The sequence below is a fragment of the Eimeria maxima genome, genomic scaffold (genome assembly GCF_000499605.1).
Source record: "Eimeria maxima Weybridge genomic scaffold, Emw_scaff472, whole genome shotgun sequence".
NCBI classification, from domain to species: domain Eukaryota; phylum Apicomplexa; class Conoidasida; order Eucoccidiorida; family Eimeriidae; genus Eimeria; species Eimeria maxima.
Window position 1 is genome coordinate 1,299 of NW_013566531.1, and position 25,050 is coordinate 26,348.

Genomic DNA, 25,050 nt, shown 5'->3' on the forward strand with positions numbered 1-25,050 from the left:
CAAGACCGCCCCCCACGATCCTGCTGCTGCTGCAGATATAATAGCAGCAGCAGCAGCAGCAGCAGCAGTCGCGGAAGTAGCAGCGCTGCCTTCTGCAGCGATAAGGCAAAGACACACCCTTAAGGGCTTTGCTGCACCCCTATAGTTTATCCTTCTGCGTATCCACAGCAGCAGCAGCAGCAGCAGTAGACCAGCAGCTGCTGCAGCCGACCCCCCAGTAATACGGCCTATCGCTGCTGCTGCTGCTGCTGCTACTGTTGCTGCAATGGTTACTGCTGCTGTTGTTGTGCTGGAGGGCGGTAGCCTGCAGCCCTAGTAGTTCGTAACTTCTGTGGAGCAGCAACTGCAGCAACTGCAGCAGCTGCAGCAGCAATAACCACAGCAGCAGGAATAGCGGCGGCAGCAGCAGCAGCTGCTGCTGTTGCAGCTCAAGCAATGCTACATTCGCTGCGCAGAGTCAGAGGTCGCCTGCCGCTGCAGCTGCCAGCAGCAAATCGTCCAGCAACTGCAGCAGCAGCAACCAATGTAAGAACGCACAGTACAGCTGCAGCAGCTGCAGCAACAGCAGCAGCAGCACCAGCAGTATCTGCAGCAGCAGCAGCTCCTGCAGCAACAGCAACATGGACTCACCTTCGTGCATTGCACTCTGCTGTTGGTCAGGAGAAAGGGATTGCAGGAGAAACAACAGCAGTAGCAGCATCTGCAGCAGCAGCATCTGCAGCAGCAGCAGCAACAGCAGCAGCAGCAGCTGCTGCTGCTGTTGCTCGGCCGCCGTATGAAGCCCCTCTTGGGAAGGGCCGTGGAAAGCCTCTTAAACAACGAAGCCTCTCACAGCAGCGGAAGCAGCAGCAGCAGCAGCCGCAGGAGCAGCAGCAGCAGCAACAGCAGCATCAACAATGGCCGCAGCAACAGCAGCAGCAGCTGCATCAACAACATCAACAATGGCAGCAGCAGCTGCAGCAGCAGCCACAGGAAGGGGGCTTCGTGGGTGTCTCCAGAAGCAGCTCCTGCTCCCCTGCAGCAGCAGCAGCAGCAGCAGATATGCAGCTAAGACAGCCGACGTGGCAGCAGCAGCAGAAGCAGCAACAGCAGAATGCAACACTGGCTGCTGCGCAGCAGGCCGATGCTAAAATACAGCAGCAAATCTCTTGGCTGCTGCAGTACCGCATGTGGCAGTACCAGGCGCAGCAGCAGCAGCAGTGGCAGCAGCAGCAGCAGCAATGGCAACAGCAGCAGTGGCAGCAGCAGCAGCAGCAGCAGATGCAACAAGCCAACTATGGTCATCCTCTTGGAGATCCAGGGCCTGCAGTAGGTTGGGGCTGTGCTGCGGTGCAGCAGCAGCAGCCTCAGCAGCAGCAGCAGCAGATGCAGCAACAGCAGCAGATGCCGCACAATGGATCTCCCTATGGTGTACATCCAGTTGTGTGGAGACCTCCAGACTGCTCAGAACAGCAGCAGCAGCAGCAGCAACTGCAGCAGCAGCAGCAGCAGAAACGGATGTCTGCAGCAGAACGCAGACTGCAGCGGCTGCAGAAGAAGCAGCAGCAAGAAGAAGAATACGAGCAGCTGCTGCAGCAATTCAAGCAGAAGCCAAAGGAATGGGCTGCTGCTGCAGCAAAGGCGAGTCGTAGAACTGCCAGCAGCAGCAACAACAACAACAACAACAGCAGCGGCAGCAGCAGCAGCACCAGCGGTACACGCTCTCGGGTAGCCCGTAGAACTGTGTTGCAGCAGCAGCGGCAGCAGCTGATGCTGCAGCAGGGCCGCAGCAGCAGAAGGCTTCCTGCGCGTGCTACGCGTCGCAGTGACAGCAGCAGCAGCAGCAGCAGAAGCAGCATTGACGATTGCTCTGCAGCAACCGCAGCAGGAGGACCAGGAAGCAGCAGCAGCAGCAGCATCGATGATTGCTCTGCTGCAACCGCAGCAACAGGGCCAGAAAGCAGCAGCAGCAGCAGCAGCAGCAGCAGGTACTTTGAGCCATACTGGTCAAAGGAGACAGCAGCAAATGCTGCTGCTGCAGGATTAGCAATAAAGGGGACAATTCATATACCTGCAACAAAGACAGAGAGAGCAGTAAGGCAATTCAGTAACTGCTGCTGCTGTTGCTGCTGCTGCTGTTGTTAATGTTGCTGCTGTTGCTGCTGCTGCAGGCATTGTTGTAGCCCCTGCTAGTACTGCTGCTGTTGTTGCTGCTGCTATTCTGCCTAATCATTTGTGTATCTGTTTATATGTATTTATGTATATATTTGCAGCTATTATTGGTACGTCCTTCTTCTTTATCTGCTGCTGCTGCTGCTGCTGCTGCTGCTCCTTATAAGGTGTATATACACCCGGAGACACGGGAGTGTCTGCATGCATTTGAAGTTGGCGGATTTATAAATCGCAACAGAGCGATGCATGCAGATCTAGTTATTGCTACTTTTGCATGCAAAATTCTTACAGAGGATGCATGCACCAACCTGCTGCAGCAGCTGCAGCAGCAGCAGCACGGGGAGCAGCAACAGGGGGAGCAGCAACATAGGGGGGAGCAGCAACAGAAGGGGGAGCAGCACCAGCAGCAACAGAGCGTTGTGCTGCAGCAGTTGGAGGGCGACTCCCGTGGACAGTCAATGAAGGGAGTTGCTTCTCCTGCTGCTGATACACCTGCTGCTTCTGCGGATGCTGATGCTGATGCTGCTGAGTTGGATAGGCCTGCTGCTGCACAGGCAAGTGGTGCTGCAGCAACAGAAACAGCAGCAGCAACAGAAACAGCAGCAGCAACAGAAACAGCAACAGCAGAAACACCAACAGCTACAGCAACTACAGCCGCAGCAGCAGCAGAACCAGCAACGGCGGGTCGACGGCGGCAGACCCGCAGCAGCAAACTATCCAGGGGGGAAGGAAGCCGTTGCAGCAGTCCCCTGCAGCAAGAGAAGCAGCAGCAACAGCAGCAACAACCACCGCAGCAGCAGCTGCAGCAACTGCTGCGACCTACATGCCGCGTGGTGTATATAGTAGAGAGAGGAGCAGCAACAAGAGAGATTGTTGCAGCAATACAGCCGCATCTGCATGCAGCAGCAATTCGCCGCTTCTTACGGCAGCAGCAGGTGCAGCAGCAGCTGCAGCACCTGCAACAGGATGAGCAGCAGCAGCAGCAGCAGCAGCAAGTGTCGTTGCAAGACATGGCTACTGTAAAAGCTCAACCAAGGTGCGTCTCCTCTTGTTGCTACATCTCTGCCGTGTTGAGTACGCAGCAGCAGCAGCAGCTGCAGCTGCTGCTGCTGCTGCTGCAACAACTTCAGCAGCAGCAGCACATGTGCCTCATTGCGTTACATTTGTTTCTTGTCTTTGCTGCCTCAGAGACAGCCGACTGCCGCCCTTCCGCGTCCCTCTGCTGTCTGTGCTGCGCGCCGTGCAGCAGCAGCAGCAGCAGCAGCAGGAAGGAGAGAACTCATTGGAGGCAGCAGCAAGATATTTGCTGTCTCTTGCGGGCTCGTGCAAATCTCTGCTAGTGTTGCTGCAGCGTGGGGATTGGCCGCTGAACATGAAGTCTCCAGAAGCAGCAACAGCAGCAGCAACAGCAGCAACAGGAGCAGCAGCAACAGCAGCAGCAGATGTGTCTATAATAGGAATAAAAGGAGACACAGCAGCAGAAGCAGACACAGCACTGCAGCTAGCTGGCTTAGAGTTTAGAGATTTCCCTCCGCAGGTGTATAGGCAGCTGCAGCAGCAGCTGCATGCTACCTGCCCATACACCGGAAATCCTTTGTGGCTGCAGCAGGCAATTGACAGCAACACTCGCATTGATTGCAGGCAGCAGCAGCAGCAGCAACAGCAGCAACAGCAGCAACCAACTGCTGCGCAAGAACCGGGGTTAAGCTTCTTTCCTTTGCTGCCAGAAGCAGCATCAGAGGCAGGTGCTGATGCAGCAGCAGCAGCAGCAACAGAAACAGCAGCAGCAGCAGCAGCAGCAGTAAAGAAGCTGCCTCTTCGTATCTTTAGTATAGATCCTCCAACAGCAAAAGACCTTGATGATGCAATCAGCATCCGCATGTTGCCCTCCCCTGCTGCACTTGCTGCTGCTGCTGCTGCTGCTGCTTCATCATCATCATCAGCAGCAGCAGCAGTAGCACCAGCAGCAGCAACAGCAACAGCAGTAGCAGCAGCAGGTTTAGAGTATGAATTAGGTGTGCATGTAGCGGATGTTTCTTCTTTTGTTCCTCTTTCTTCTCCATTAGATTTAGAGGCAAAAAGAAGAGCAACAACTATTTATCTAGAAACAAAGTAATTGCTGCTGCTGCTGCTGTTGCTGTTGCTGTTGCTGTTGCTGCTGCTGCTGCTGTTGCTGCTGCTGTGGCCTTTCTTGCGATAGTTGCTGCTGCTCTTGCTGTTGCTGCTCCCCCCTTTCCCTGCTGCTGCTACTGTTGTTTCTTCGGGTATCTGTGTTACTGTTACCACTGTGGTCCCATTACTACTACTGTTGCTGCTGCTGCTGCTGCTGCTGCTGCTGTTGCTGCTGCTGCAGGGTATACCCAATGCTTCCTCGTGATTTAAGTGAAGGTGTCTGTTCTTTACTCCCTTTTTCTCCTCGTCTTTGTCGTTCTGTTTTTTGTCGTCTTTCTTATACAACTAATATTATACAAGCAGGACTATCACCTACTATTATTCAATCCGCGTATGTTCCTGCTGCTGCTGCTGCTGCTGCTGCGGGTGCTGATGCTGCTGCGGGTGCTGATGCTGCTGCGGGTGCTGGTGCTGCTGCGGGTGCTGCTGTTGCTGCTGCTGATGCTGTTGTGGCTCTTAGTGCTGCTGCTGCTGTTGGTGCCGCTGTCGCTGCTGAGGCAGCTCCCCTGGCTGCGGCGGCGGCGGCATCTTGCTGTTGCAGTAGCCACAGCTTGAAGGACGCTGGCTGCTGCTGCTAGCCTTGACGCTGCTTGCACCTAAGCAGCACAGTTTTCGTGTTGTTGATCTCTGCTGGTTCCATAGCAGGAGGGAAGGAGCAGAAAGAGCAGCTGCAGCAGCAACAACAGCAGCACCAGTAGTACAACAAGCTGCAGGTCCCAATACTCTTAAGTGTGCGTGTTGCTGCTGCTGCTGCTGCAGAGCGCGACTAACCTACTCTCAAGTTGACGAGTTCTTGGAGTCCCTTAGCTGCTGCATGCAGCAGCACCATTCGCGGTTGCTTCTAACGGAGCAGCAGCAGCGGCAGCTGCCGCAGACACAACAATCCCCGTTGGTGTCTCCTCAGCTGCTGCGCCTTCTCTCTGCGAGGAACCTGCAGCAGCTTATAGCCTCCCATCAGCAGCACCACCAACAGCTGCAGCAACAGCTGCAGCAGCAGCAGCAGCAGGGTGAAGCTAACCGCACTGTTGAGTTGCTGCAGTTGCTGCTGCAGCAACTCGAAAGAGAGCAGCAAGAGGCGAACTTTAGTCTTATGGAGGTAGCAGACGTCATAGGCATAGTGCGCGAAGAAGCAGCAAAGCATGATATACCAGGTAGGCAGTCCCGCTGCTACTGCTGCTGCTGCTGCATGTGCTGCTGCTTGTTCTGATGCTGCTGATGTTAATGCTGGTGCTGTCGTTGCTGTTTCTTGCGTTATTCATGCTGCTGCTGCTCCTGTCATGTTGTGGTTAATGCTACTGCTCCCGGCAGTGCTGGTGCTGTTGCTGCTGCTGATGAGTTGCTGCATGTGCTGCCGCTGTTGTAAATCTATAGGCGGTGTGGCAGAGGACGTGCTGCTGCTGCACCACCTGGCAGCAAGACGGGGATCGGTGCGCTGCAGCAGCGGCAGTTTGCAGCTGAATTCTGCTGCTGGCTGGAGTGTCTCCTTCGAAAAGGTCACAGACAACAGCAGCAGCAGCAACAGTAGCAGCAGCAGCAGCAGCAGTGGGCCGCTGCGACTGAGAATTGTTAGGGAGCAGAGGCCGTGGGCTCATTCAATGGTGGAGGAATCGATGGTCCTTGCTAACCACATTGTTGCTGCTCACATTGTAAATGAAAACAGGAAAGCAGTAGCAGTAGCAGCAGCTAATGCAGCAGCAGCAGGAGGAGCAGCAGGAGAGGCAACTCCAGAAGGTGCAGCTCCAGCAGCAACAGGAGCAACTGCCGCCCAAGGAATAGTTACTTCTCCTGCTGCTGCACCAGGCCAGCCTAGCATTGAGGGAGGATCCGTTGTTGCTGCACAGCTACCAGCAGAAGCACCACCAGCAGCAGCAGCGACAGCAGCAGCAGCAGGCCCCGCTGCTTCTCCCTTGGTATTTGGGGGTGTCGTACGAAGACACGGTAACAGCAACGCTCAAGCTACTCGTCGAGTGCTGCAGCTAATTGGCCCTTCTCTTGCAAGAGAATTCCGTGCATATGTACACTCCAGAAAGCAGCAGCAGCAACAACAGCAGCAGCAACAGCAGCAGCAACAACAACAGCAGCAGCAGCAGGATGGAACGGCACTGGCTGCACCTGCTGAAAATACAGCGGGAAAAGACGCACAAGAGCTGCGTGTAAATACCAGTGGCTGCTTGAGCACCACTGTCTCAGAAGCAGAAGCAGCAGCAACAGCAGCAGCAACAGCAGCGACAACAGGGGAAGCAAAAGCAGCAGCAATAGCTTCTCCTGCTGCTGCTGATGATGATGAGGATGATGACTGCAGCGAACCTGCATTAGGGGAATTGTTGAATTTCTGTGCATCGCGAATGCCCCCTCATGCCTTTGAAGTGAGGCTTTGCTGCCTTAGCTGCTGTTGCTGCTGCTGCTGCTGCTGTTGCTGTTGTTGCTGCTGGTTCGGGTGTTGTAGCCGTTGCTGCAGGTTCCGTCGTTGCCGTTGCTGTTAGGGAGTGTGACTCCTTGCTATCGGTTTGCTTCGCTGCAGCGGCTGCTGCTGTTGGGGCCATACTACTAGGTTGTTGCTGCTGCTGCTGCTTGCTGCTCCTACTACGACTTGCTGTTGCCTGTGCTGTTCTCTGATTAGGCCCTTTGCTTCGCCTGCTTGAAGGATTTGCTGCCAGCAGAGTATGTGCCTAGCCATAGGGTTGTTGAGTCAGCAGCAAACCCATCTGCTGCTGTTGCTGCTGGGGATGATAGCAGCAGCACGAGCAGCAACGACAGCAGCAGCAGCAACAGCACAGATAAGGACCCCTCATGCGAATTAGCTTCATGCATATCTCCGTCATTGCCGAGCTCAACTCTCAACTCAGACGCGCCCTTGTCTGCTGCGTAGGTTGTTGCTGCAGTTCCTGCTGCTGCTTCTGTTGTTGCTGCTGCTGCTACTGCTGCAGTTGGTTGGGCGTTTTATGCGCCACCGTTCCTCTTATGAATTCAGCGTCATTGCAGTAGTTGCTGCATGCAATTGGTACCTTTGTTGGGGCTACTGTTACTGTTGCTGCTACTGCTACTGCTGCTGTTGCTGCTGCTGCTGCTGCTGCTGCTGCTGCTGCTGCTGCAGACATTGGGGCCTTGCTCTTCCTGTTTATCTTCACTTCACATCTCCTATTCGCCGTTATGCGGATATTTTGGTCCATCGAATTCTTCAGTCGCCAAGCATGACGGCATCCTTAGCCGATTTAGAAGTAATGCTTCTGCTGCTGCTGCTGCTGCCTTGTTGTTGCTGCAGCTGCTTCAGCTGATGCTGCTTCTCTTGCAGCGGCAGATGCTGCTGCTGCTGCTACGTTGCTGGTGCTGTTTCTGGTGGTGTTCTTCTTGCAGATGCCACTTTGCCTGTGTTACTGTCATACTTGCTGCTGCTGTTGCTGCTGCTGCTGTTGCTGCTTCTGCTGCTGTTTGACTGTCCTATATTATTTCTTTCTTGTATCTGCTGCAGGCGATCTGTAATCACTGCAACCGCAGCAAACGTCGCGCTGATGATGCACAATTATCTTTTTCTTCATGGTACTTTAATCGTTTTCTTAAGGCTGCACATCCTAAGGGACTTCCTTATGGTTATGCTTCTATTGTACATATTCATGTACCCAACAGTCGAGCTCCTGCTGCACGTGTTGCAGAAGCAGCAGTAGTAGCAGGAGGAGCGAAGGCTACAACAGAAACCGCAGCAGCAGGAAACGCAGCAACACCGGCAGTAGCAGCAGCAGGAAACGCAGCAGCAGCAACTTCTGAAAAGTTGCCAGGAAAACTTACCACAAACCCTCCCCAGCACGACTCCCCATCAGGAGATGGGTGCTGCCCCTCCACAGCAGCAGCAGCAGCAGCAGCGGCAGCAGCAGCTGCTGCTGCTGATGAAGAAGTCCCCACACAGCCGGCGCTGCAGCTCTTTGTGCCTCTTCTGAGGCAGGCGCGCAGCTGCAGCCTTGCTACCCTAGGATTGGAGCTGGTCTCATGGAAGGAAGAGGAGGCCCCTGCTGCTGCTGCTGCTGCTGCAGCAGCAGACCACCCGTCTTCAGTGTCCAGTGGAGGCAGTTGCATTCGTTCGATCCGCGTGCGTAGACTGGGGAAGCCAGCGGAGTCTTCATCACCGCAGCAGCAGCAGCAGCAGCATGATCCTGATCATGATCAGCAGGAGCAACACCAGCAGCAGCAGCAGCAGCAAGAGATGCTGCTGCATGGTGATGATGATTGCTCCTTTGTACAAGTAGATAAGGAGACAGCAGCAATGCTGCGTGGCCCTTCATGCAGTATTAGCGGATTAAGAGAAGGTGAAGAAGCAAATCTTTATTTATTTAATGACCTTCGTGTGCTGCTGCTGCCAGGGGAGAGACAGTGGTCTCTTAGACTATGCTTTGATCATTAAGTTGCTGCTGCTTCTGCAGCAGCAGCTGCTGCTGCTGCTTTCTCCTCGCTGCTGCAGCTTTTTTTGATACCTTTTTTGCTACTCTCTCCTTCTTCTTGTTGCCTATCTCTGTCTCGCTGCTGCTCTTGTCGATGTTTGCTGCTGTCTCCGTCTCCTTTGCTGCTACTTCGTGTGTCTCTTCTGTTCTGCTGTCTCTGTCTCTTTTGCTGCTGTTTCTTGTGTCTCTCCTTTTGCTGATGTCTCTCTATCCTGCTGCTGCTCCTTGTGTCCCTTTTCTGCTGCTGTCTCTGTTTATTCCCCTCTTGTGGGGTGTGGGGAGGAGGGTTATTTATTAACAAATAAAAAGGCTTAATATTTATTTATTAATAAAAATTATTTGTTTTTTATTTATAAGGAATAAAATAAATAATCTTATTAATTAATAAGTATATTTATTGATTTATATCATTTGTTCTATTAATTAAGAGATAAACTAGTAATTAATATAGAGACGATAAGTAAGTAGATAAATACATAAAGTAAATAAATAAATAAATAAATAGAGATAATGCATGCAGCCCTTTCCTCCTTCGCGTGCTCTCAACAGTCTACATCTGAGGACTGCTGCTGATGACAGCAGCATTATCTACAGCAGCAGCAGTTGCTGTTGCAGTAGCAGTTGTTGCTGCAGAAGCTACTGCTGCAGTTAGTGCAGAGTACCTAAAAGCAGCAGCAATGCTTCTACAACATCAGTTGTTGCAGCAACAGCAGCAGCTGTTGGTGAGGAGCAGCAGAAGCAGACGCAGCAGCAGCGAGAAAAACAGCAGCATTAAAGGCATGGTTGCCGCTGTAGCGGCGTCTACAGCAGCATCAACAACAGCATCAACTAGATCGGTTGCAGCCCGTGTAGCAACAGCAGCAACAGGGCATGTGGCCGAAGCATTTGTAGCGGCTGCTGCTGCTGTCGCCGCAGCAGCAGCTGATGGCCTATAGGGGTATGCGCACACAACGTACTGTAAATATGCATCGTACATACACCCCAATCTCTTTCAACGTCAGCAGCAGGCAGATCGCGAAGCACACAATGGAATGTATGTGCAACCCAAAGGCAGCAGCAGCAGCAGCAGCAGAAACAGCGACTGGTTTCTATTGGAAGCCGTTTTACTTTAGTTTATTAAAAAAAATGGGAAATGTATATTATACTGGCATTTGCTGCTACTTCAGCACTTGCTGCAGCAGCTGCTGCTGCTGCAGCAACAGCAGCCCCAATTGTTGAGTTAACCCCCCAGAACATTCGCTCTTTGCTTACTACTGACGCCTTTTCCCTTTGTTGTTGGCTTAGCGATTTAATCATATTTGTTGTTTTATATTTAACTGCTGCAGCAAAACACTGAACAGGGGGAGTCGCCTCAACAAACTTCAGCAACAGCACCAGCAGCAACAGCAACAGGGGAAGCTGTTAATGTGTTGGGTGTTGCTGACGCTGCAGCTGCAGCAGGACCTTCTAAACGTTACACATTAATTAAATATCTGTTTTCCCCCAAGAATCCTTACTTGGAATCAAAAGTACGGCAGCAGCAGAAGCAGCAACAGCAGCAGCAGCAGCCAAACAAGCAGGGCACAGGTCACGATATCAACAGGAGCATGCAGTTCGAGGCGTTGTTGCTGCTGCACCAGCAGCTGCAGCGGGACAACCAACAGGAGCAGCTTCCAGCGCAGCGGCAGCTGAAGCCTTGAAGCCCAAAGCAGCATCCAGGCAGCAGCAACAACAACAACAACAGCAGCAGCAGCAACAACAGCAACGAAAGCAACAACAGCAGCAACATGCCGTCGTCTCAGAAGCGCGGTTTATCCCCCATTATAGATGCAGTCCCTCCACACCCGAGTGTTGCTGCTGCGCCCCTCCCACAGGCGCTGCAGCAGCAGCAGCAACTGCAGCAACTGCAGCTGCAGCAGCAGCAGGCATCTGAGAGGCAGCTCAAGAGGCAGCGGCTACTTAGCTTAGAGGGTAGCTATCGAAGAGAGCGAACCCCTCCGTTCCAGCCTGTCTTGAAGCAGCAGCAGCTACTGCAGCAGCAACAGCTGCAGCAGCAACAGCTGCAGCAGCAACAAGGATCGGAGCAGCCACACTCTGTGCTCCCTCAGCTGCAGCAGCAACTGCAGGAGCAGCAGCAGCCATGTGCCTCCTCAGGCCGCAAACGTTTCTTTTCATCAGAGGCGCCTCTGCCTAAGTGCAGCCGCTTAAAGACAGCAGCAGCTGCAGCAGCAACAGCAACAGACCCAGTAGCAGTAGCGGCAGCAGTAGAAGCACCGACGCCAGCTCTAGGAGGAGCAGCAGAACCACCGTCAGCAGCAGCTCCAGCAGCAGCAGCAACAGCAGCAGCAGATGTGGGGCCCGCAGCTCCCCCTTCCCCAGCATCTTCTTGTGTAGCCCTTGTGCCTTATGTGGAGAACCCTCCATTTGAGCCCTTGCTGCGGCAGCTACAGCAGCAAGCTTTGCTGCTGCCGCCGCAGCAGCAAGAGCTGTTGCTGCAGAAGCCCGTGGACCCCATTGCTGCACTGGCAGAGCTTCAGCAGCAGGAGCAGCAGATTGACGGCCTAACTGCTGCAGCAGCACTGGGGAGGGATGGTTTGCTGCTACTCCCTGCAGCAGACGAAGACTCAGAAGATGAAGAGCTGGAGCAGCAACTGCAGCAGCAAGAGCAACTGCAGCAGCAAGACCAACTACAGCAGCAGCAGGAGAATCAGGAAGAGGACTCGCTGCTGCGCACCGCCTCCCAAACGTCGCAAGGAGCAATGAGTGTCGATTGAGTTGCAGTGTATGTAACGGCAAACTCAGCAGCAGCAGCAACAACAACAGCACCGGGCAACTTTTGCTGTTGCTGCTGCCGGAATATTATCAGCTGCTGCTGCTTCTGCGTGTAAGTGCCGTATTCTCAGTACATTTCTCTCTGCAGCGTCTGCTGCTGTTGCAGCTGCATAGTAGTGGAAAATGTGAGTTGTTAAGGTTTGCTGCTGTTGCTGCAGCAGCAGCAGCACAAGCAGCAGCAGCAGCACAAGCAGCAGCAGAAGCTGCAGCTGGCTGCCTCGTTCCCTGGATTACTTCCGGGGCCCTTGTGTTTTGACAGTGCAGCAGCGGCTGCGAACAGCAGAGGGAGCAAATGAGTGCATGCAGCTGTCACTCTAGCAGCAGAAGCATGTGTGCTGCTGCTGCTGCATGCAGCGTTCATGGAACGGGCGGCGCTGCTTCAGAGAATAACACGCAACTACGGAGGTGGCTGTACACCGTAAAGCCGGGTAGCCCACAAAGAGGGGAACAGCTCGTTGCTGCTGCAGCTGTTGCAGCAACCCTTACTGCTGCTCTGTTTTTTCGCTGCACCTGCTGCTAGTGGGGATGCTGCAGGCCCCGCAGCTGCAGGTGTTGCTGCGCTTGCTGCTGCTGCAGAGATGGACTGCAGCAGCTGCTGCTGCAACTTGTACGGGCCTAATGATCTAATATATTTCTTCCATGCGGGATGATGTTGCCGCCGCCGATGCTGCTGCATGTCGTGCTGCTGCTGCTGGTGCTGCTGCTGTGAGTGGCTGTTGTGCCGGTGTAGCCGTTGCGTCGTTGTTTCTGCTGCTGTACCGCTACCAATGCTCCGTTGGAGCCGAGGTCGTACAACTTTTCCCCATGCAACAGCTCCTGCTGCAGCTGTTGCAGCAGCAGCAGCTGCTGCTGGTCTATTCCTGCTGCTCCTGTAGAGCACTAAATATCTGTGCGACTAGCTGATCTGCCTGCTCTAAGTTTGCTTCCTGCACCTTCTTATCATGTGCCTGTTTAAAGGCAGCAACGAACCTGCAAAGATAAAACAGCAGGAGCAACAGCAGCAGCAACAGCAGAAATTCCACGACCAGCAGGAGCAGCAGCAGCAGGACAGACAGCAACGAGAAGAGAAGGTGCAGCAAACTCCTAGCAGCAAATGCACCTATCACGGCTGGCAAGTACACATGCAAATTCTCCGTATGCATGCATGCATATACACATGCATGCACACAACTGTCTTCTTCATGCTTACGCAGCATACTAGGCACACGTCGAATACGGTGGCGAAAGACACTGAGCCTGCAGTAGTAGTAGTGGTAGTAGTAGTAGTAGTAGTACTAGTGCTAGTTGTAGAAGCAACAGTAGCTGCAGCAGTGACAGCGGACAATATTTACCTTTTGGCCCTCTGTGGCCCCACGTCTACTGCTGCTGCCGTTTCCAGGTGCTGCCAGAAGTCGTCTGCCTGTTGAATGCGCTGCGCTACTTCCGCACAAACTGCAGCATCGACGATAGCTTGAGCAGCCGTGGGCTGCTGTTCTGCTGCTGTTGCTGCTGCTGTCTCTGCTGCACCCCTTGCTGCCGTGGAGGGCAACTGGCCCCAGGAGCTGTTGCTGTTCATGGTGAATCTCTGAATAGTTGCGCCTCCCGGCGGGAATTTCAACCTTTAGATGTAGCAGCTGCTGCTGTAGCAGCTGCTGCTGCCGCTGCTGCTGCTGCTGCTGCTGTTGTTGTTGTTGCTGAAGCGTGCAGTGGTATAAGAGGGACGTTTAGTGAGCCAGTTAAGAAAAGATTAAGAGCCGCAATGTAATTTATTAATTAAAGAGAATAGAACGGACTTATACCATCTAATGGGGGGAAGAGCAGCGGAGATGCAGCTGCGGCCCCTTTCGTTGTCTGCCACTGCGCTGCTGTCAATGCGCCTTTTGGTACTCTGCAACAGCAGCAGCTGTATGATGCTGCAGCATTGCTGCTTGGCGAAGGAGACAGCAATTAATGGTTTGTTTCTTTATCAGAAGATACAGTAGAGACGGATCTGTTCTACATCGCGGGGCCCCAAGGCGGTGCAACCGTGACCCCGCTGCTGCTGCTTCTGCTGCCGCTGCTGCTTCTGTCTGCTCTTGATGTCGCCGGTGTTGCCACTGGATTAGAGGCGATGGGGGCGGCAGCCGCAGCAGCAGAAGATCAGTAGAATGCGCCCACGAAGAGCTAGTGTGTACAGAGCACTTGAGCATCTGCAGCAGCAACGCAAGTGTAACCACCCTGAACTGGACAGCTGCTGCTGCGGCGCCGGCGGCGGCTGTTCCTGATGAGCGTGCGCATGTTTGAAGGTGCAATCGAAGTGTTTTTGGTTGCCGGTAGTGTCGTCGTGTGACACCGCCTATACACCAGCAGCAAGAGCAGCTATAGCAGCAACGATGCTAGCAGCAACAGTAGAAACAGAAGCTGTAGCAGCAGAAGCAGTAGCATCATAAGGAGCAGCCCACAGAGTACCTATTGTGTTGAAAAGGTCGCACAGTTGTTATAGACACTTCAGTGAGCTGCTGCTGCTTGACAGGCAGCAGCGGCTGCTGCTGCGCTTGCTCGGTTCGACAAATGACCTAAAATGAGAATTATGGCTGCGTGTACCTTATCGCGTGCAGCAGCAGCAAATAGACGTAGGTTCCTTCCCTCAGCTGCTCGCAACCAGAGTAGCAGCTGCACCAGGACGAACAGCTGCAGCAGTACAAGCAACAGCTGCTGCGACGACGGAAGAAAGAGGACAGCAGAGAGAAGCCCCTCCCTAGAACTGCTTCAGAAGGGAACTGCCCGTATACGGGCGCTGCTGCGCCGTGGCCGCAGAAGCAGAAGAGAAAAGTCTGCTGTTGCCGCCGTTCTTTCTGCTGCTGGGTGCCCTGCTACATCTCCCGCTGGTGCCTCTCCCACTGATATCCACAGCAACCGGCAAATTCCGTCTGAGGCAAGGCACTGCGAAGCGTCTCAGAAGCAGCAGCAGCAGCAGCAGCTAGTGGGGCCTTCGGAATCTGTACTCCATCTGCCTCTGAGACCACAGGCTCCCGAAACAGAGTCAGATGAAGAAGAGATTCCGAAGGCTCCACATGCTGCTGCTGCTACTGCTGCCAGCAGCTGCAGCAGCAGCAGCAACATGACCCACTCTACCTCCTCCCCCAGAACTCTCGATTCACAGAAGCCAATTGATGTAAATTCGCCATTGCAGATTCTTCCTGATGGAGGTTGTGTAATTGCTGCTGCTGCAGGTGTTGCTGCTGCTGCTGCTACTGTGGAGTCGCGGAATCTGTCTCCTCCTGCACTTGTTGATCTCAGTTGTCCGGCAGTTGTTAGCCCACTGTCGATTGAAGTGGGCTGCACTGCTGCAGAGCAGCAGAACCAGGAGCAGCAGAATCATCACCAGCAGGTCTTGCATACCATCTCTCTAAAGCATCAGAGAATCGAGGAAGAGCCACGCGAAGCTTCTGGCGTTGCAGTGACAGCACCGGCAGCTGTTCCGATTACTGCATCCGCTTGCGCCTTAGATGATGCTCCTCTTGCTCTTGATGATGCTGCTGCTTCTGCATCAACTACCTCCCCAGAAGCAAAGGTATGGACGCAGAATCTGTCCTGCTGCAACAAACCCGTACGAGGAAGTGGTGATAGCCAGGAAATGCAAGCTGCAGCTTCCGCATGGCCTGGTGGAGCAACAACCAAACAGATACAACAACAGCAGCAACGCAAAAATCAGCAACAGCCACAGCAGCACTACCAACAGCAGCAGCATCAAGAACAGCAACTACAGGAGCAGCACCAACAGCAACAAGAGCGCCAACAGCAAAAGCACCACCACCAACAACAAAACGAAAATTCGTCAGATATCGATGCTGCGTGTGAGTTGTTCTCTCCTCGGTGGCAGAAAGGAATGTGCAGCGGTAGCAGTCGCAGCAGCAGCAAAAGTCAACTTGAAAACAGCAACAGCAACGGCAGCAGTAACTACTGGGAAGGCAGGTGCGGGATTGCGGTACTGCAATTAAAGATTTGCATGCGCTTGCAAGAGCAGGCGCTGCTGTTGCAGCAGCTGGAAGAAAGATATTTGCTGAGGCAGCAGCTTCTCCTCGCCAACAGATACGCAAAAGGGCTGCGGTGTAGCTGCCACAGCAGCAACAGCTACAGCAAGAAAGACAAGAGGAACTCACCCATTCATGCAACTGATCCACACGTACCAGGAGTGTCCGCTAATGGCGGTGGAAGCAGCAGATCAAAAACGTTGCGGATATCCTTGCCTCAGTCGCCCCTGCTGCACCGGCAGTTGCAGACGCAGCAAAGGCAGGGCAAGAAACTATTGCAGGCGCTACAGCAGCTAGAGAGGGAGCAGATGCCAGACGATTTCGAATATAACAGATTGAGTAGCGGGGTCTGCACCAGCAGCCTTAACAGCAACAACAACCAACGCAAAATTCAAGAAGTAGCGGCCCACGGGGCTGCATGCACCGTGTCTCACCAGATGAATGCGCGGAACGTAGGGGGATCAGTAGCAGCAGCCGCAACAGCAGCAACACAAGCAGCAGCAGCAAAGCAAGATGAAGCAGCAGGAAGAGCTGCAATGCCAAGGGGTACGGTTGCAGCAGCACTTCCGTCACGCGTCGGTTTTCCTGCAGAAAAGGATACTTTAGCAGGGTCGGCAATCTGCACAAACCAGCAGCAGCAACAACAACACCAGCATCAGCAGCAGCACCATCTCAAGCAGCAGCTCCGGGACGAGGAGGTGTCCGCCACCGGTGAGCACCTGCAGCTTGCAATGGCACCACCTGAAGCTGCGACCACAGAAGCAGGAGCCTTTGTCCTGAGGCCTGGGTCACAACTTCCCACCGCTGGGTTCAGGGACGCAGCAGCTGCTACTGCTGGTGCTGGTGCAGCCACGACACAAGCAGATGGAACCGTTCGTTCCACGGAGCCTGTGGGCAACAGCAGCAGCCTCAGCAGCATCAGCATCAGACGCGGGGGCCCTGGTTGCGTCTGCCAGTGCCGCTGCGGGTCCCTTAGGCAGCGGCGAATGTTCGCACTTCCTGGAGAGACCCTGCAGGCAGCAGAAGCAGACACGGGTGTCAATGCAACAGCAACGGCTGCAGCAGCAGACCGCTCAAGCGAATTCGACCTGAAGCCCGTGCCGCACCACCGAGTAAAGTATCCGTGAAGTGCTGTTTCAGTTTTCTTGCAGCAGCAAAACCAGCAACAGCAGGAGTAGCGCCAGCAGCAGAGGCAGTAAACAATCGCTTGTATATGTACGTTTAAGACTCCCCCAGCATGTAGTGGTGAAGCTCTTTAGAAATTGTATGTGTGCTGCTGCATGTGTCCGTTTGCTGTCGCTTCTGTTGCTGCAGCGGGCGCTGCCCCAACCTCTCCATTCGCCCAAAAAGCCACAAACAGCAGGCCTTCTCTGGGGGCTGCTGCAGCACGAGTTGCAGCAGCAGCTGCAGCAGCAACAGCAGGCATTGCTTCAGGGAAACAACAGCTGCCGGACAGCAGCAGCAGCAGCAGCAGCAGCAGTCCAGCAGGCCCTTCACTTGGTTAAGAACGCTGAGCAGACTTTGCTGTGCTCCGCAGCAGCCCACCAGGTGCTACCCCAAGCTCTGGACAACAGAAACAGCGCCAACAGGGAAGCGCAACAGAAGGCGTGTGCTGCTGCTATTGCCGTTGCAGCTGGTGCGTCTGATGCTCCAAAGAAGGAGAGGCCGGAAGCCTGCCTTGATACGACAACAACAAGCGCAATACGCTGCCCCAAAAACAGCACAGAGAGCAACGGCGGCTGCAGTGAAATGCAGCCGATGCGACAGGAGTTGAACGGGGACGTTGGAGCTGCTTCTACTTGCAACTCAACTGTGGAGAAATTGGCACAGCAGCAGCTGCAGACCCACCATACATTCTCCATGGCCCCCGCAGCAACAGAGGGTGGTGCTCCTGCTGCTAGTGGTACTTTTGCTAGCCCTCCTGCTGCTGCTCTTGCAAGCACCCCTTGGCCACCGCAACGCAGCAAGGCGCGAAGCTGTGGCCCTAAGTGGTTTTTGTCAGAGCCCGCTGCACCCCAGCCTATGCCCTTAAGGAAATTTGGGGGTCCTTGTTTAGAACTGGACGCGAGCAGCGCTACAGAGGAGGCGTGTATGCACATCCGAGGTGCAGCGTTCCACAAGCACACGCGTGCTGCGCTGCCGAAACTCCACCCCGCAGCAGTAAATGCAGCAGCACCAGCAGCACCACCAGCAGCGCCTTCTCCTCCCGGCAGGCCAACGGCCCCTCACCATCAGCAAAGCCACCCCAAACTTACTGTCCCCGTTATGAACAGAATGGAAGATCATGCTTTCCAGAAGGATGCTGCTTGTGCTGGCGCTGTTGCTCCTGCTGCCGTTGCTCCTGCTGCTGCTCCTGCTGTTGCGCCTGCTGTTCCCCCGGCTGCTGAAGAATGTCCGGCTGAGCTGGCCGTCCACAGTGACATTTCATGCGGCACACTCCTCCCCAGCAGCAGCAACAGCAGAATCGGAAGCCTCATAGCCAGTAGTGTGACGGAAGTCCCCTCTCCCCTCCCTCACCTGCAGCAACAACTACTACTACAGGAGCAGCAGCATCAACAGCAGCAACATCAACAGCAGGAGTCGCAACACCAACAATACGGAAACCAGTGGCTGCCTGTCCGGCTACAGGAGCACAACCCCGCGCATTCGCTTCGAGTGATCCACAGGAAGCACCCCCAGCAGGAGCAATTGCTGCAACAGCAGTTGCAGCAGCAAATCGTGCAGGTGCGGCAACAAGACTTTCGGGGAGGGACAGCCCAAAGGGCTCCCGTGGAAAATACACAGCCGCTGTCCACAGAGACAAGGCCATCAGAACACTCGAAGCTCCAGGGAGATGAAACCCAACCGCAGCAGCAGCAAATCTTTCCGCCCCAACAGCAGCCTTACGGTGAACAGCAGCAACAACAGCAGCAGCAGCTCCAATGGCGAAGGCGAGCTCACGACCCGGCAAGGACCCTCGAAGCAGCTCCGGCGCAGCAACCGGCAAAGGCCGTTGTTGCTCTCAGAGCTGCAACAGGAATACATCAAGCACATCGCTTCTCGGTCGACTCTCCTCCTAGTAGAAGTCATGCTTGTTGCTTCTCTGGAGGCGGTACGCAGGCAGACGCACACACCAATACTGCTACGGGATGCCAACCCCAGCAATCCATCGAGCAAGGGAAGCAGCAACAGACACAGCAGAAGCAGCAAAGTCAGGACGAACTGTGGCGCTGCGTAGACCGCAATACAGAACGCCGGGAGAACAGGCTACTATGGCGCCCACAGACAAGCAACTACCAACCGCAGCAGCAAGCGCAGCAGCAGCACCAACAACAACAGCAACAACAAAGGATCTTCTGCGGAGAAAAAGCAACTTGCTACCGCCCAGCACTGCAGGCAGGACAAGTGCGAAGAGCATCAGCAATTACCGGAGCCCCCGACGTGATGGGCGCAAGCAGCCGGAGGAGGAGCAGCTGCAGCAGCATTCAAAGCAACACCAGCAAAAAGACAACAAAAAGAGAAAACATGGAGTCTGTCCATCCACGACTGAGAGAAACTGGCTATCTGTTTAGCAAGAAAGGGAGAAAAAGCCCCCCGCCTGCAACTGTTCCTGCTGCAGTATCTGCAGCAGCAGGTCGACAAGGAGAAATTTCGCTTGCAGCAACCCCAGGCAAAGGCGACGGACCAACAGGAATTCTGCGTAGAAAACGCAGGAGTTTGGCAGAGCGAGCGGCCGGAATTGCCAGGCATATAATCCGCGAGGAATTCTTTGGGGTAGGTGGCCTGTGAGATGATGCACATGTCTGGAGTTGATTTTGACTCTTCGATCTCATAGCCGCCCCAAAGCTAATGCCCTGAAGCAGACTCATGAGATGCATTCCACGGCCTTCATACATTCTTCTCTTGCACGGTCTGGCTTCACCCACAGTTTACAGCTGACAGTCCACTTCAAAGGCAAGACACACTCGCAGTCGTCCTCCTGAGGCTTCTACCAGCCACTTACCCCGAAACCCATAGGAGTAAATGTGGCTTCCAGAATGCGTCTGAGCTCAACGCATATGGATACCCTTCAAACAGCCTTCACGAAAGGCCAAGCAAACAATGAAAAGGCTCCCAAGGGGTCCCGAGGAGGTCATAAAGAGGCCCCCTACGGCCCCCGCGACAGCCCAAAAGGCGAGTCTATGCAGAACCCCAAGCGGGCCTCAGCAGGCTGCCAAACGGCCATCACTACACCCCCCAGGGGACCCCAGAAGGCCCCCAGAAGACCCCGCGATACTTCCGGACAGCTCTACAGAGGCTCCCAACCCCATAAAGGCGGCCCCTTGGTGGCGACTTGATGATGTTTTGTGGGCCGTCCAGGGGTCGACTGGAAGCCCCTCTAACACCACAGCCCCAACGACAGTCTGGGAATGGTCATCGGTAACCTTGCGGAGGTTCTGCCCGTGCAGAGGTAAAGTATTTGCATTGCCTGAGGGGACATCGCCGGCGGCCCCTTCACCCTGCAACTAAATGCACTTCACTCTTAGGCGAAAACACCAATGATGGGCATTTTTGAATGGCGCAACTACACAGAGAACCACTGAGAAAATGACTGTTTAAGCTGTAGTACGCCTCAACGTCTATTCAAAGATGTTTTTGCTTCCAAATGGGCTGCCATTGCCGTGTGAGCTCGTGGCACAATATTGTTTTTGGAGGCTGCACTGCACAACAGCGCACGAGATACGGAACCATTTTCTGGAGCCTCTCGCCCCACTGACCGGGCGTTGCATTCCTACCGACTGTGAATAGAACAGTTACCCTCGGTGGCTTTGAAGTACTAAAGTCCAAAATTCAGCGTAGTTTCGGTGACAGACTACCTGCAACCCAGGCGATGCCTTGTATTCTTTCAGCAGTGTGACATACCACAGAAAGCAGTTTCAACACCAGAGAGCATGCACTTTCTTTCCTGAAATGCATAATAAAACGCCAATAGGAGGGACTTGCCTTCCTTAGCAGCTTGTACTGAACTAATATCAGGCGTCAAGCATTGACAATACCGTTTCGTGTAGTTGTGTCACATGGTCCACCCATGACTTGTGTGCATCCTATTTTAAGAACGCTGTCGAGCTCTCGCCAGTAGCTGTTTTCCCACCTGCGCCTGCTGTCTAAATTGTTCCCATCAAAAACGAAAGCCTGTTAACGAGCATGACCCATAAAATCATTTTGAAATGCATTTCTCAACCTACCTACGAAGACGTTGTCCAAGTGTTGTTGCAGGAGACAGATAAAACAGCACCGCATCCCAACAGTAACACAAAACGAGACACGACCGAATCGAACTTTGAACCCAACAACCACGAGCATGTCTGTCCACCTCCACTGTATGTAACATGGCATTTTTGCCGGCACACCATAAGCTGAAGTTCGTGTGCTTGGGCCAGTTCCAACTGGTGACAGCCTTAAGCCGGGAGCTCTGCTTCAACTTCCTGGCGGTGTCTCTAAAGTACAGGACATCTCCTCCTTGTGACAAAAAGTGCACACTCCAGAGATAAAGCATCAGCTGACCGCCAACATCGTATGTGAGCTCAAAGCTGCAATCTCTGTAAATATTCTAGAGGGCTGAAGCCTCTTTAACGAGGCCTCAACCCTTTAGAATACTGTGAGCATTTTGAAATCCACCCTCAGATGTGCAGCATGTAGCAGATCGCCTGTGCAATTACCTGTTGCTAGACAGCCGCGTGCGTGCTTCCGCGTATTTCTGGCGAGCTATTAGTCTGAGGTGAGCGTTTTACATGCCTCCAACTCACTATGGCTGAACAGTGAATATTCTGCTCTTACGTCCTACGTTGGCAGAAAAGCTAGAAACCTTAATCCCGATCCTTGTGTCATATGAAAGTGCTCTAGATGCTTGAAGGCCGCGCAGCCCAACGTATTTCCGGTAGCTACAACAGAACCCAGCAGGTCGTAAGTGGTGAAGTTCTACAGCAGCCAATAGGGTCTTTCTGATGGGACGTCTCATGCTTTCTTCCTGTATTTGGCATCATCTTGCCTTCATGTTCACCTAGTTGGGCCCCTGATAGTCCAGACGGTAGTCGAAGAATCCAGGCGCTCCCCCTCCTGCAAGACTAAATCATTTGCTTACGGATGAACCACCATCATCACATTGAAGCAACAATCTGTTGAGCATGAGGGGGGAAGGCAGCCGATTGCTTAGGCAAATGTAAAAGGGATTGCGCGCGGGACGAATCCAGAACCATATTTCCCTATACGCGCCATCACGCTCGGCGATTCGTCAGCGGGCAGAGGCACTCAGCAAATACACAAGTCGCCTGTTTTAAAACAACTTCTCTCCCCTGTTCTCTTCCGATCACCAGGTCTTCGTACTTATCCATTTTTTGTGCGCCTCTCGCGTACACGCAATACTTTATAGGTGTGCAAGTCTCTTGAGTTCTTCATCGTGTGTACTTACGATTTGTCACTGAGCAAATGCCCTTAGAACGTTATCCACCAAGCTGCGAAAGCCTTGTCGGCTGCTCAACAGCCGCTGCCTGTTGATGGGCCTCAAAGGATGCCTCTCCATGCGGCACAATCAAGCCGCTGTGTTGCTGGTTCCAAGGTAGGTGGGTGGCTCTCTGTTGCTAAGGAAATTGGTCCCCTGCTGTTTTACGCCCAAGACAGCTGCTTGCTTCCATTATTAGAGAGAAACCAAATTCCCACGCAGCGGTTCTGCTGGCCGTATACTATATGATCGGCAGCAATAGAAGCATATATGCGAGGGCTTTAACCGATAGTCTCTACAAAAGTGTCGTATTTATTCGTCGGAGCCGTGGAACTTCTCATGACCACCTCCACGTTCCTCGGTCCACCGGTACCTTTCAGGCTTTCAAGCAGAATAGGCATCTGCGACTACAAGGTAACGAGTAGTTGGCCGACGGCTCTGTGGTTATTGCATTGTATGCATGAAGTTGGCACGTATTCTTTCCTCCGTGAAGTTGGTACGTGTTCTTTCTTCCATCTGCATGCGGGATGGCAACTGAAGGCAGGTGTGCTTCAAACAGTGTAAACAGTATTGGTGAAGGCAGTAGAGGTGGCTTCGGTATGGTTGCACGAAATACGGCACAGTGTACTTCAACACATTGCTGGCTTCCCACCTCCTCAAAATTATCCCCAGACGCTTACCAGGACCTCCAAGAGAACAAAACGCGGCTAAAAATTATTTTTATAATTAGCTTTTAGCTCAAGACTTTTGGTTCCTTCACAGCTCTTGAGCTGTTCCTACGCTGAGATCGGGGTCACCCAATGCCCGAGTATCTTGCGCATCTGCCGCAGAACGAGGCATCTAGTACTTCCAATCTAACTGCACATAAGCCTTGAAAACTGAATATATTTCGCAAAGGATTATTCCTTCTTTAAGCCAACGATTGTGGGCGGAATGCATCGCTCGTGTTCGCCACAAACACCGAACGTTAGCCTGCACACCACCAATGAAAGACCACTGATTCCGCTAGCAACGACATGCTGTGGCCTGAAAGGCCAACCATAAACTCGGAAAGAGTTTCACTTTAAGCCATTCCACAGTGTGGGATAGATACGAGCATTCTTGTTCGCGCTGTCCGAGGGGTTTAGCCACGGGCATGCTCGTTGACATTTCTCGCTAGTTTTATACAGTTTCTACGGGGGGTATTCTCAGTTCGTCACAAGTAAAACAAAGAGAAAGAGTAAGCATCTTTAATTGGCGCAGTCATTGACAGGTTGCGCTTACGCGCTTTCAAATCGAGACGGCAGGCCAATGGGCATGGAACGGTTCGTGCGGTGGGCAGGGGATGGGCCCAACTCAATTTCTAGAGCTATTTCCATCCCCCCTCACAAATTTGTATCTCTACTTCCTTTTTGCTAGTTTACGCGAGGTTATATGGCTTCTGGAACTCGTGCGTTCGCCCGAAAATACAACTAATCTAAGTGGCCTTTCCATCTATGGTGAACGGGCTTCTCTGCGACTTCACAGCAGTCGACAAGTTGTTCATTTTAATGTGAAATGCAAGTAGTTTCGTGGGTTGAGGAGCCAATGCCCCTAGATGGCCAGCGTAATGGTGCTGAGGTTTCTTCTACGTTGCCCCGAGACAAAGCTGAAGACGGCAATTACAGGATCATTTTCACTTCGAACATCCACGCGAGCCCCCCCCTGACTGTTAAAACATGTGCTGTGGCTACAGCACTTCTATTTTTTGTCTTGGTAGTCTACTCCTGTCTACTTCGAAAAGCCGTGGGGAAGCCACACCTTTCAGCCGTACGCCGGCTTGCTAGCAGTGATGTAGACGAGGATTGCGGTGAGTTATTTGCCTCGTACAACATTACGTCTAGCACAGGAGAGAGAGAAGAGCATCGCCTGACCCAGCCTCTGCTTGACAGCCCTGGCTTTGCCAGAGGAGTTGCACGAAAACGGGAGTACCCCAACTATAACCTGCATGGAAACGTGGAGCCAGCGAAGGGGCCTTCGGTGGAACGAAGGCCCTTTCAAACGGAGATTCCCACAGCAAGTTCCGATGGCGGCTTCAACCCTTCCTTTCACTTGCTTTCGGGGTGGCAGTCTCAACACCCACAAACGCCCACGCGCGTGCATGCGACCCAGAGCACTTCTGTTGCAGCTTCACATTCAGTTGCAGCCGATAGCATGACGGGAGGCAGCGAATACGTAGAACGAAGAGACTCAAATCCATGGATAGATCTGTACTTGGACGATGAAGTCGGCCTTGAAGAATGGTTCGTTGATCACATTCTGGACTCCTCCTGAACTCCGTTGGCACGACCGAGAGTGGTGGGTCTACAGGAAGGGCGACAGCCTGAAGACGCTTGGATAGAAACTGCGGCTTCTGTGCAATCCGATGGAGTTTTGGGGGTATGTCGAAAAGCAAAAACAGTAGAACCCAGGGGTTCTTCACGTGGACATGATTTGCTGGCTATTAAGGATGCAGTGAGCGTGCTAAGCTTTCCGAGGTCTTTAGGCTCTCTTTACCGGAGCGCAGATAGCAAACTAGAAGGTTCGAGACCATAGGGAGGTATAGGTTTCACTCATATAGGTAGCATTCCCATTGGCTACTAACACTGCATTCGGTATTTGCGTTGCCCTTACGGAGGCCTGATTGTGCAGATTACGCACATTTACTGGTTTATGCAACTGTGAAAATTGTGTGCCTCCTGTTTCTGCTATGAACTAGTTGCGAATATCTGCGACAGCACGCAGCATGAGGATTGCGCTTGTGCCTTTTACCGGTCAGGTACAGCAGCCCTCCACGTCTAGAGTGCCTGGAGGCGGTATCGACCAGCGTCAGACATCGGAGGGTAGATGGCTGCCAGCGACGGGTTCTGACTTGGGGCATTCCTTCTCAAATCCCCTCGTTAGTAATTCGTGGGTAGATCCTGCACCTGCTGGGGAATCTGGTGAAGTTGGAACGGTACGCTGAGCACCACAAAACTACACAGCAGAACAGTTTGCACGCGGAGATGGTTTGCTGGCTACTAGGGATGCACCGAGCATT

The 25,050-nt window shown here is 53.4% G+C and overlaps 4 protein-coding genes across 4 annotated transcripts; 3 read left to right on the plus strand and 1 right to left on the minus strand.

Moving 5' to 3' along the window:
• Positions 1 to 435: 435 nt before the first annotated feature.
• On the plus strand, positions 436 to 8,716 carry EMWEY_00034520 (ribonuclease II RNB family protein, putative; the record flags this gene model as incomplete). Its single annotated transcript, XM_013481951.1, has 8 exons — positions 436 to 2,073; positions 2,253 to 3,187; positions 3,340 to 4,155; positions 5,083 to 5,474; positions 5,695 to 6,689; positions 6,944 to 7,188; positions 7,418 to 7,541; positions 7,793 to 8,716. The coding sequence occupies 8 exons, from the start codon at positions 436 to 438 to the stop codon at positions 8,714 to 8,716; spliced, it is 6,069 nt and encodes a 2,022-aa protein (XP_013337405.1).
• Positions 8,717 to 10,519: 1,803 nt separating this feature from the next.
• EMWEY_00034530 (hypothetical protein, conserved) lies at positions 10,520 to 11,506 on the plus strand (the record flags this gene model as incomplete). The annotated part of the gene is made up of 1 exon (XM_013481952.1): positions 10,520 to 11,506. One exon carries the CDS (start codon positions 10,520 to 10,522, stop codon positions 11,504 to 11,506), a length of 987 nt encoding a protein of 328 aa, XP_013337406.1.
• Positions 11,507 to 12,418: 912 nt separating this feature from the next.
• Positions 12,419 to 13,119, minus strand: EMWEY_00034540 (hypothetical protein, conserved; the record flags this gene model as incomplete). The annotated part of the gene is made up of 2 exons (XM_013481953.1): positions 12,419 to 12,533; positions 12,896 to 13,119. The coding sequence occupies 2 exons, from the start codon at positions 13,117 to 13,119 to the stop codon at positions 12,419 to 12,421; spliced, it is 339 nt and encodes a 112-aa protein (XP_013337407.1).
• A 993-nt stretch (positions 13,120 to 14,112) lies between these two features.
• On the plus strand, positions 14,113 to 19,324 carry EMWEY_00034550 (hypothetical protein, conserved; the record flags this gene model as incomplete). Its single annotated transcript, XM_013481954.1, has 2 exons — positions 14,113 to 16,668; positions 16,871 to 19,324. The coding sequence occupies 2 exons, from the start codon at positions 14,113 to 14,115 to the stop codon at positions 19,322 to 19,324; spliced, it is 5,010 nt and encodes a 1,669-aa protein (XP_013337408.1).
• Between the last annotated feature and the right edge of the window lie 5,726 nt (positions 19,325 to 25,050).